This window comes from Limulus polyphemus, unplaced genomic scaffold, assembly GCF_000517525.1.
Source record: "Limulus polyphemus unplaced genomic scaffold, Limulus_polyphemus-2.1.2 Scaffold0, whole genome shotgun sequence".
Taxonomy (NCBI): domain Eukaryota; kingdom Metazoa; phylum Arthropoda; class Merostomata; order Xiphosura; family Limulidae; genus Limulus; species Limulus polyphemus.
In genome coordinates, this window is record NW_013665610.1 from 2162687 (window position 1) to 2175377 (window position 12691).

The 12691-nt window shown below is 30.0% G+C and overlaps 1 protein-coding gene across 1 annotated transcript in view; it reads right to left on the reverse strand.

Moving 5' to 3' along the window:
- Positions 1-386: 386 nt before the first annotated feature.
- The window catches only part of LOC106478203 (DNA excision repair protein haywire-like), a 38885-nt gene continuing 26580 nt past the window's right edge, over positions 387-12691 (reverse strand). The window contains exons 14-20 of the mRNA XM_013938764.2: positions 12365-12567; positions 9277-9342; positions 7426-7562; positions 5376-5590; positions 2597-2745; positions 2318-2446; positions 387-644 (exon numbers count right to left, since the gene is read on the reverse strand). Coding sequence (XP_013794218.1) covers positions 519-644; positions 2318-2446; positions 2597-2745; positions 5376-5590; positions 7426-7562; positions 9277-9342; positions 12365-12567 — 1025 coding nt within the window. The 3' untranslated portion in view covers positions 387-518. The remainder of the gene's footprint in view (positions 645-2317; positions 2447-2596; positions 2746-5375; positions 5591-7425; positions 7563-9276; positions 9343-12364; positions 12568-12691) is intronic.

Below are 12691 nucleotides of genomic sequence, written 5' to 3' on the forward strand. Positions count from 1 at the left end.
TTAAATCTGGAGAAGTACAATTCTTGTAACATAATACCAATATAATTATGTTAATTATCAGTTTAAAAGATAAAAACATTCATCAGGAAAAACTTTCAAATTCAAATTACTCATGCACTTGAAAGTTTAAAATGAAAAACTATTTTGAGTAATATTTTTCTGCATTCAGATACACAAATGTATGTATTATTTTCAACATTACTGTTTAATTTGTAATTTTTGTACTTTTTTTCAATATAAAGTTTTTGATATAAATGAATTTTTCAATATTATTTTAATACAATTTATCTTTTTTTAAATTATGTTCAGCAACATGAAATTATGCATTACAGAATTTTATTTAAAAGGACTATTGATAAAAATAGAAATACACACAAATTATAAAGTTCACAATTTATATTTATTTATTTAATAATGAAAAAGATATACTATTATTACAAAGATCAAAATTGCAATGTTTCAGCAGATTTATTTACATACAGAATAGATCAACTGTACAATTAACAACACAATAACAATCACCTGCGGAATCTCTTAAATAATGGATGACGAGCTAACAGTCCTTTCCTATCTCCTCTGTACTCCACATACACAGCATCATCAGCTCCTGACAAAGAGCTCATGCTGCCTACACGACGAGTTGACTGTTAGAGAGAGAAAAATATATCTTTCACTTTGCCTTCTAATTTTTGATGTTTTGAACATTTTAATTGTCAAATGTCCTAATTACATTAAATACTATGTATTTCTATGCCTATTTTTCATAAATAGCAAGTCATTTTGCTTTGCTTTATTTACTGCACATTAAATACATTTTCAACATTATCTTCAACAGTTATTCAATTAATCCCAACTAATGCAATATAAAAACTCACACTAAGCATACTTTAACATTTAAGTACAAACCTGCACCCATTTTACAATCAAATTAAAAAAAAAAACATTTGCCAAAGTTTACAAACATAGTTACACAATTTTGACCATAACCCCACTTTTTTTAGTGAATCAAAAATCAAAAGCTAAGACTCATTTAAACAATTTCACTTCCCATTGTAAAGAATAAAATAAACTATCTCAGGTTCTGAGTAAAATTGTAAAATAAAAATACAAGTTTTTATACACTAATTGATCAGAAAGATACAAGTTGTTACAAGTTTTCTGCCTAATTTCTTTGGCAAACAACTAATTTTCCAGCCTAAACTACTCATAAAATCACTAGGACCAAAACAGTTTTCCCAAAGAATACTTGCCAATTTATCAGGCTTTTGTAATAAGTTTGTGTACATTTTCTCCTGAATCCTGATTTTAAACTTACACTTATGGAAACAAAATACAAAGATGTATTATTCAGATTGGTTGAAAAAATATAGGTTTTATAGGTAATTTTTACAAAAAATAGGACTACTCTCAAAATAATCTTTAATAGGTTTTATAGGTTCACTTGGAGGCCTGGACTTATAAAGGTTCCTTAAAGTTACCCATAACTTTAAGAACCTTTTGTTATATGAAATAATTATAAAATAAAGCTGAGGGGAAACTAAGAAGAATATATTACATGTTGTTGGCTTACTCAACAAAATTTTACTGAAACTTTATTTCAAGCATTTTTTTTTCTTGTACCTAACAGTAACTACATTGAGCGTCTTAAACTTTTTTAATCACTTTAGCAAAGATCATTTTAACAACTGAGCGAATTTGACAAAGTAATTTCAACTCTGCAATCTTTTGTGGTAATAACACACAATGAGCAAGTGAAAATTATTTTAAACTTTCGAAAATTTATAGTTTTTCTCATGTCCAGTTTTTATACACATTGTTTAATCCTTTATAAGCACTGTCAACTAAGTTACTAACAGTTCATTTTAATGAAAATTATAATGAAATCCACAAATTTTATACACATTTGATATTTTAACAAAAAGTTTGTTTCTTATAGTTCTCAATGTATAAACTGCACTGTTCTTAATTTCAGAGAGAATAATGAACTTATTGGTGCCTTTAAAATATAAACAGATTACTATAAAGTATGAAATAGTGGCATAGTCAAGGATGAGTCATGGTCTGTGCATCAATCAGAGTCTATGTAATGGTTCCCACATCTGAACATCATGTGTAGTACTTTTTTCAGTTCCCTGTAACTTGCCTCTAAGGATTTATACACCTACTACTTATTCATTGTAACAGTAGGCCCACCCAAAAACCTAGATAAGCCACTGTTATGACATGAAATATTCTATTAGAATGTCACTTTAAAACATAATATTCAAAAAAAAAAATATTAAACCATGTTATGTGTAATTACAGATACATAGCCCACCTGAGCTCCAGATTTTCCATAAGTTAGTTCTCCAGGCACATGTTCTTCTTCAGCATCTGCATCTGTAGCTGCCAGAACCTGTTGCAAAAGTTGAGTCTGTTCTTCTTTTGTCTTGTACATTAAATTCTCCTGGTTGTTACAGAAATATATGTATGATCAGTATTAAAGACACCATATTCTCTTGCAAAAAAGATTGACCTTTAACACTCAATATTAAAACAGAAAGCTACAATACATTATGTTCATATAATTTTCAGCTATTTTCTAAATTTTTTTTACCTCATCCATTCCTGCTAGTTTAGTAATCACTTTATAGCAGTAACCTTGGTTCACCAGAAAACGCTGTCTCTTACGAGCATAGTTCATTTCCATTGTATCCTGAGACACTAATGTGTAGAAAAAGGCATTGTATTCTTCTGCGATTGCACCTACAATAAGTCATATAAAATCATAATATTAAAGTTATAGATATTATTATCAAAAATGTATACTAACAAATCATGTTAAATACTGTTATATTATTAAAATACCAAATCTACATAGAAATATTGTTGCAGTTACCAAAAGAACAGTTTAAGATTAGGAATGTTAGTCACAGAAGTAGTGAACAATTATAAAATATTCCAATTTTAAACAAATCCATTACTGTTCAATCTCATTTAGTTTGGCATAAGGTCACTTGAATTAGTGAATATGAAAATTTCAACAATGCGAAATATTCTACTGGTTCTTAAGAGCACATATACAAAAAAGACCCATATAAAATCATGTTTTATATAAAAAGAGAGCTTAAAATAAATACAAGTTTCAAAGTACAAGAGAAATTTATAGACAAAAGCAAAAAAGATGTTAAAACAACTGAAAAACAAGTACAAATATAAACCAGTGTTACTAGTACAGCATAAGTAAAAATAAGAATGCATTAATTTACTTTAATTAACAAAGCTGAAAAAGTTTTAAAATCTATTATTCTAGAAGCTATTAGAATGTTTACAAGTGTTTGACCCATCAGTCTTAAACTATTTTTACTTCTAAATTCTCACCTTAATTGCTTGCTATCAAAAAAATTAATTATGGATTTGAATGGAATCATATACACAGAAAATCAACTTCATGAATAGAGAGTAGACTACATTGCAAATGAGAAGATACAATATGTCTGAACCATTTGTCCACTTCACTCACTAGTGTAAACCAAACTAGTTTATAAAGCTATAACCAAGCAATCATCCTAGAATTTGTAGTATTTGCTAGAATGTTCTGTTACAGTTAAAAAACACTGTAAATAAGGAAGATACTTAAGAAGAATGCCAATGCAATATTATACAATTAATAAATAATCCAGGTTAATGATAAATTATATCACAGGTGATATTAACAAATAAACATTTTAAGAAATATTATTCAGGGAATGATAAAGAAGATAGAAGTAATTTTACGGTTTCAGGAAATTATCATATGCCTGATAATAAGAACATTTAGTCTTTTTTTTAAAAAGTTTTTCAGTTGGGGCTCTTTTAGTTATCTACTTTTTCCTTGTTTTATAAAAATATACCAACTTTCCAACTTTATTAATAAGTATTAAAATATACAGAATTATGTATACACAAATGTGACCAATCAGAAGTTATATGAGTTTAAATTATGTGAAGCTTGTTAATACTCTTGAACTGTAGTATATTGTGATGACAAAAACATTTCTTTTTACTGCAGCATGACAATTTTTTTCTCTTTGTTCTGTTTTGAATTTCGCACAAAGCTACACGAGGGCTATCTGAGCTAGCCATCCCTAATTTAGCAGTGTAAGACTAGAGGGAAGGCAACTAGTCATCACCACCCACCGCCAACTCTTAGGCTACTCTTTTACCAATGAATAGTGGGATTGACCATCACATTATAACACCCCCACGGCTGAAAGGGCGAGCATGTTTGGTAGGATGGGGAATCGAACCTGCAACTCTCAGATTGCAAGTCGAGCGCCCTAACCACCTGGCTATGCTGGGCCTTTTTTTTTTGTCATATGTGTTTTCTTTTAATATTTTCACTCAGATTTAGCTAACCTCACATTATAGATAACAAGTGTTAGAATATCATTTTCTCTCTCTGATAACTGTAGTAACGTACTTCATAATATTACCCAGGCATTTATAAAATAATTTTAATAATGTATTAACAAAATGCTAATGTGATTTAATTTTTTAAATAATTCTTTTGCATTATTGTTTCATGTACCCTCAGTGCTAAAAGATGTTTCAAATGCACACGTTGGATTATGCCCTAATTCAAAAATTGTACGTGCACATTATAATTTATGAAAACAGATAAAGTATTCCCAACTTCATAAATATGGAATTCATACTATTCATTCGTTGTAATGCCCCCTACTTTGTAGTGATATCAGTGTGAATCAAGATTATTTGTCTTTATACATTTTACATATCCCTGTATTAAATTTAAAAATAATTGGACATTTGGATTTTTGCTATCACTTACAATACAATTTCTATGTCAAAATACTATTCAAGCTATAACAGTAGTTCTTTTCCTTATGTTTAAATGTGAAAAAGAGCTAAAGTAAGATTTTAACAAAATGTATATTTTTATCTAAAATTCGTACATGAGGAAAACATCTATCAGACTATAGACTGGTTTCACTTCCAATTAACCAGTCTAACAAGAAATAAACAAACTAAACTTTAGAGAAGCACTATAAGCCTTCTGACTTACTGCTGAACCACTGTGGGGGCAAAAATAAAAATAAAACATTAAAAAAGATTCTGGTCCAGATGGTCTTTTTGGAAAATTATAACAACTTGCACTGTATTCTATAATTGATGTTGCTGGTATCTGTGTTGTAACAAACTGTGTTATATATATATATATATATATATATACTCTTTAGTTTTTAAAATGTAACAATTGTATCCTGGTTAAATCCTAGTAAAGGTAAGAACATGTTCTTACTAAAAGATATTGACCGAAAAACTTATACCTTCTAATAAATCATTTTATTGTGTTTATAGAATCATTGCACAATATTTTAGATTGAAAGATTCACCTTTCTTTGCTCGCAAAATTCTTCCAAGCCGCTGAGCTTCCTGCCTTCTAGAGCCACCATGACTTGAGATCTGAATTAAAACACTTGCTTCGGGCAAGTCAAAAGACGTATCAGCCACCTTGGAGACAAAAATCGTGTTCACTTGAGGATTGTATTTGAAATTCTGCAGGATTTGCATTCTTTCTCCTTGAGAAGTGGGTCCATAAATGTATGGTCTGAAATAAAAAAAATTCATATTGGAGCATTTGACAAACATAGAATATGATGAAAGTTTGTTATTACAAACATCAAAATTCTAAATATAATGAACTATGTACCCATTGAAAATAAACAACAGATTCCGTAACTCATAAAGATACGAATCAATAATTAATATCAAGAGAAAATATAACATTTATTCCAAATAATTAAAGGTATCGAGTAATCAAGTCCCAACTTGTAAACATGTACAATGCTGAAGTACAGTTTTGAATACATCTCATATGAAAAAAATTACATATTCACTCTATGCTCTTCCAAACTTTTATTTAGCTTTCTGTTCTTCTTTCAATAATAGAAATATAAGCTTTCTATTGAGCTTTAAGCTATATTCACTTTCCATAGAATATTCAATAAGCTATCTAAACTTTTCATTGAACATACAATAAGCTATAAAAGCTTTTCAATGAACATTTTGAACATTCAATAAGCTACAAAACCTTTTAATTGACCTTTCAGTAATGTCAGTTTATTTTGAGTAAATATAGAGTTTAAATACAATAAAAGAAATTTATTAACATTTAACTTAATCTCACGTGAAAGTGTTTAGACAGCACCAAAGTGTGTGGATGATTAAAAAAAAACTTTGTAGATTTGTCAAAAACATATACATATGATACCAACCCAAAACAAAGGAATATGCTAAAGAACAATTCATGGCAAGCAAAATAAAAATTAAAAAAAAGAAAGAAAATAAAAATAAATTCTTAGCTTTTGGCACATGTATCTCCTCAAAAAAACATGAATATGCACTTACTGAATCAAAACATCATTCAGTCACATGCACAAGTTCTCTTACTTGCTTTTATCGTTTTTTTTAAGCATTAGAACCTTTTACAAGTAGACTAAAAAAGAAAATGTTAATTTTACCAATTCTCTTTCAGTTAACTTAGTCAAATGATCTCATTACTTCTACACAAAGATTTCTAATATAAACAATCTTCAGTCTATGTTATTTAAACAAGAAAGATCTACGTCACAAAGTGCTTCAAGCTTTTATAAATGTATAAGTGATCAAAATATGCATCAATACCTCTTTGATATTCATGTTATGCTGCTTGCCATTGAGCAGTATAATTAGTCCATTTAATTTTAATTTGTTTTACATTAGTATACAAGTACTATATATGAATGATACAAAAGCATAGGTCATGGACTAACAACAATCAAATGTTAACCATACTGAAGAGATTTAGGTATGATACAACTACCTTGTATTATATTACAAAATTAGTCATATGTTTTCTATGAAAAATATGCTTTATGAGTGTGAAGAAACAATGGTTGATTTTTATGTCAGGTAGAAAATTTTTCACAAATAGTTTGAAAGATACATATATATACAAAATTTCATTACAAACAAGAAATTTTCATTGGAAATTCCACACTATAATTTAATTATAACACACCACACACATTACCCTAAGCTCAATGAAATACACATTGTCATAAGTTTCCGGTGTCATAGCTTAATGCTGTAACTAACACACAGTCAGTGCAACAATTTTAACATAAGCTGAAAAATCTTAAACTAATTTGAGTATCTACAAAATAAATAAAGACCTTATTATCTTGAAAGCTTTAATCAAGAAAGATGGCACAATATTTGTTTGTTCTGTGCTACACTAAACAGTTCCATATCCTATGTCATTATTCATGATAAGCATAAGTCATTTATTCCTTTCTGACTCAAATATTACAATAAATTAAGTTAAAAAAACGATACAATTATATTTGGTGACTTGTTAAGTGTTGGTAGGAAGTACACTCTTTGCAGACTTAAGAGACCTACCTATTTAATTTGATGGCATAATGCTTCAGTGCAAAAACATTATCAGAGAAAACAATAATTTTATCATTTCTTCCTTCATGGTAACGAATGAGAAACTGGCAAGAGCGAACTTTGTTGGGATTCATCACAAAAAGCAACTGAAAGAGAATGAAAATGATTACATAAAGCTGGTACAGGGAAATTTGTACACGCCATACAATGATTAAGGATGTTAAATTTCTTGGTTCCAGCACTACAGTAAGAATGAATCATGTACAGTAACATGGAATAAATGAACTATTTAACAACAGAGGTATAAATATAGTATAAGGATCTAGAGCCACCAGAATCAGGTTTAATAAATGGGTGCTATGTCCAATATTTACAGATATTAAAACACATGGACTATATTTGAAAGTTTGGAATTATAATATTTAACACAATGTTTTGTTTTCAATAAAATTACATAAACCAGTGTTCTAAAGCATGTACATGTATAGGTTTAATAACAGAGAACTGGTTCTGCAGTGGGAGTAAATTACTGTTGTCCTAGTTACACACTGTACTTGATGGTTCCCTTTCAGGGCCACTGGATTCCTCCTATGTAAAATGTCATTGTAGAACTACATCCATTAGTTTACTATGTAGTCTGTATGGCAACTCCAAGAATACATAAACAAAATCAAAGGAGAATATGATATAATATGTCAACCACACTACATCTCCCATATCCATTACCAACAAGACCTTTCACTCGGTGCCAAAGCTCATCAGGCTGGTTGGGATACAACAGATATAGCAGTGGTGTAGGCGCTAAATATCAACAGTTTTCATGAACAACAAATATTATGGTATGAACCAGATTATGTGAGTAAATTGTAAGGATAACTGTGCAGAGATCTGAAAATGCTTGAAGGTGGTATTCTTCCAATTCTACTCATGTGATAATCAGGAGTTATATATGTAGTGCATGCACTTTGGGAGAGATGATCATTTTTTTTTTCAATATTGTGATTAACTATCCAGATCTTTTCTCCTTCAGAGCTCTTCACTCCTGTCTCTAGAGTAATGTTGTCTGTCATTTTTTGTGCGATCTGCTGAATTGACTTTGTATGTAATTTATTTAATGAAAAATTAGTTGTTTTCAATGACAACTTATGTCCACTTTCTTCCTTCAATTCAGTTGAGTAGCAAACTCAAATCAACTCAAGAAAACATTTTCTGCTTGTACTTAAGTTGTTGCAGTTACTATTCTTATCTCTACCTGTTCAGCCTATTCCTTCAAAACAGTCAGGAATAAAACTCACTTTAACTGAGAATAACATTTTCTACCAGTCCTTATGTTGTTATAGTTACTGATCACATGTCTTCCTGTTCAGTCTCTTCCTAAAGTACAGTCAGGTAGAAAACTTAGTTTAACTTAGAATAACATTTTCTGCCAGTCCTTATGTTGTTATAGTTACTGATCACATGTCTACCTGTTCAGTCTCTTCCTAAAGTACAGTCAGGTAGAAAACTTAGTTTAACTTAGAATAACATTTTCTGCCAGTCCTTATGTTATTATAGTTACTGATCACATGTCTACCTGTTCAGTCTCTTCCTAAAGTACAGTCAGGTAGAAAACTTAGTTTAACTTAGAATAACATTTTCTGCCATCCCATAAGTTATTACAGTAACAGTTTTTATCCATTCCTAAGAATACCACACTAGTAAAATCATTTTATAACATTCCAAAAGTTAATGAATAATTTGTTGTTCTTTATATACTCAGTGTTACTGTCGTTAGTTTACCAGCAATTTATCAACTGGTTTCATCATTCTTGAATGCTTCTGAAGCTATTTTCTTAATTATTCACTGAACACAAAACTTACTAGTTTCTTGCTGGCTCTAGAAGTAAGATATTCTCGGTAGAATTCTGGTGTCATAGGACACCAAACCTGAAAAGCAACAAAATTATATTCAGCTTGTAAAATAAACTGAAGAGAAAACACTTTTGTTTGTGAAAAAAACTGCAACTGCTCCAGAACACCATTAATTTGTAACTAGGTACAAGTCATCTTAATGCTATCTTTAAATTGGATTGAATTAAATTTATTCTAGTTATCATAGAGCCGGTAGGCTCTATATGTAGGGATGGCCAAGGTACTCAATACGCATAATACAAATATGCACGCTAAAAAATAAAAATTGACAGTTTTACTTTCAAAAATGATTTTCACTCACTTTTGTTTGTTTATCTAACTAAAGAAACCATTACTAAGATAAAAAACTAGAAAGTGACCAACACAACCAAATTGTTTATCTTTCTTCTCTTGTTTCAGTCAAGATAACTCTACAACTATTTTATCACAAATGTCAGTTTAAACCTAATTCCACTCTATGTGTTTCTGAGCAGTACACGACGTCATCGCTTAGTCGTAATAACTAGTAGTAATTACAAAAAAAACACATCATCATTCAAGAGTAAATGATGTTATCATTACCCTTTGAAGTTAGCTTTCACACAAATATTTGGTGTTCCTGTAAAAAGCTTAAGTTCAGAGTGAAACAGAAATTACCAGCCAATAATCAATGATATGTAACATGATAACTGTAACATGTAGAATTCTCAATGTTTTGTACACTATACAATCAGTGTCTTTAAGAAGCCAACCCCTATATTATGTATGAATTGAATGAGTAAAAAAAAAAAATCAATACATATAATATCAAATTTTATTACACACACAGTCATAGAATACATTAACTTTCAGTCAGGGGAAAAAATGTCACAAAGTAATAAAAAACATTTTGTAAATTTAAAATGATGTAGGTATGGCAGTGCCAAAAAGAATGCAAACACAAATACAGGGATGATACAGCTATACATAGATCATCGCTACATGACTTTCAACATTGTTTGTTTGTTTTTGAATTTCGCACAAAGCTACACGAGGGCTATCTGCGCTAGCAGTCCCTAATTTAGCAGTGTAAGACTAGAGAGAAGGCAGCTAGTCATCACCACCCACCGCCAACTCTTGGTCTACTCTTTTACCAACGAAAAGTGGGATTGACCGTCACATTATATCGCCTCACGGCTGAAAGGGCGAGCATGTTTGATGAGACGGGGATTCGAACCCGCGATCCTCAGATTGCGAGTCGAGCGCCCTAACCACCTGGCCATGCCAGGCCCTTTCAACATTGAAATTTAATGTTACACTGTAAAATTCATACTTGACTTTAATATATTCCCAACTGTGGGATATAGTTTGTTTATCATAATATCATGGTCATGTCAGGGTAGGCATCAATGTAGTGTAACTAAGAGCCTAGGACTTACATACAAGGAAAATCAAGTTGAGTCCAAAAATGTTTTTATCATTACAGACTATCACAGACTCTTGCTGTGAGGTATTGACTGACCTCGTAACCAATTTGTACTCGTGCATTTTACAGTGTAAAATTACATTTTAATATTGAAAGACATGTAAGGATGAACTATGTATAGCTGTATCATCCCCATATTCTTATTTGCATTATTTTTGGCACTGCCATCCCTACATCATTTTACATTTATAAAATGTTTTTTATTAGTTCTAATAAAATATGGTTCACATCTATACTACGGAGAAAATTATTCAATCTATTATTTGATAATACAAATGTATTTTCACTTAACAACAAGTATTTAAAATTGTTTTCCTCTTTTTTTTTTCAATTGTGATATAACTTAGATATGTTTTTATTACTGAGGTATTTAAAAAATTATCATCTACATATAGCATAAATTCTGAAAATTATGTTATACAGTCAAATCAACTCTGAATAATTGTAAAAAAATTATAACATTAATTTTTTATGTTTTAATCACACAAATGTATAAATTAATGGATAAAACCGGAAGATGACTGTTTCATTGTTAAGCACAAAGTTACACAATGGGCCATCTGTATTATGCCCACTATGGGTATTGAAACTCAGTTTTTAGTGTTGTAACCTTCAAACTTACCTCTGACCCACTGGGAGACCAGTAAATGATTAAAATAGAAAGTGATGATCACAAAAGCTCCACATTATGTGAAGCACAAGTTATGGTGTTTTTGTTTACACACACACACACACACACACCCTAACAATACATGGATCTTCTATTATTCTACATCATTACTGAAGAGTTCTTAGTATTTATTACACATCATGAAAATAAAAACACAACAATAAAAATGTTAATGCTTGATATTTGAAAAATCTTAAGTGTGTTAAAGATTTAATTTTCTTTTTCATCAAAGGTAAAACTGAAAAGACAATCACTGAAGTTGAGGCATAATGCTGTACAATATCAAATGATGAATTAGGTGCAATGTCATAACATTATTCACATACCTAAATTAGGACTACAATAGGCCTCTATGTCACAGATTCTCTTTTCAATTTTATCTTCGGTGAAAAAGAATAAAAATCTTTAACACATATACATATATAATCATTAAACTGCTGGTCTGCTGTACAATATCAAACAATGAATTAGGCGCAATGTCATAACATTATCCACACACCTAAATTAATTTAGGTTACTGTATGGTAAAGTAAAAAGGACTCAAAACCCCATAAATACTTTTCTGTCAAGAGCTACTATAATAACTATAGCTCATTTATTACCATTATGATCTTTAAATACAGCTCTGAGAATAATGAGTAAAATTATCGAGTATCAAAAACGTCTAGAACATACTTGTGAAAAATGTGTTTATCCATACTTACAACAACAACAAAAAAGGTTTATCTCTACTGATAATACTGTGTCAAGTATAAATACTATTAAATGTACTGAAAATTCACAAACAATAGAGAATAGTCTAGAATATAAAACAGCATGTTACATCTACATAAAGATAAAATGTACTAAAATATAATACAGGTTGTATAACAAACAACATAAAATACAGTAATAAAATGTCTTATTAAATGCTTTTTGCTGACCTCAGCACACTGCACACGAGCAATGTACCCAGCCTTCTGTAGTTCCAGCCAATTAGCTTCATACAATTTTGGTCCAATCAGGAAATTAAGATCTTGTATTTTGTCATCTTCTCGAACCAAAGTAGCTGTTAAGCCAAGTTTACAGTGTGCTTGAACGATGGTCAATACTCTTCGAAACATTTTGGCTGGAATTGTGTGCACTTCTACAAGAAAAATTTATTCAGTATATACATATATATATATTGAATTAAACAAAAACTGAAGCATTATATATATATATATATAAGGAAAAACTAAATATATAGAAGTCTTTATATAGTAGGGAAA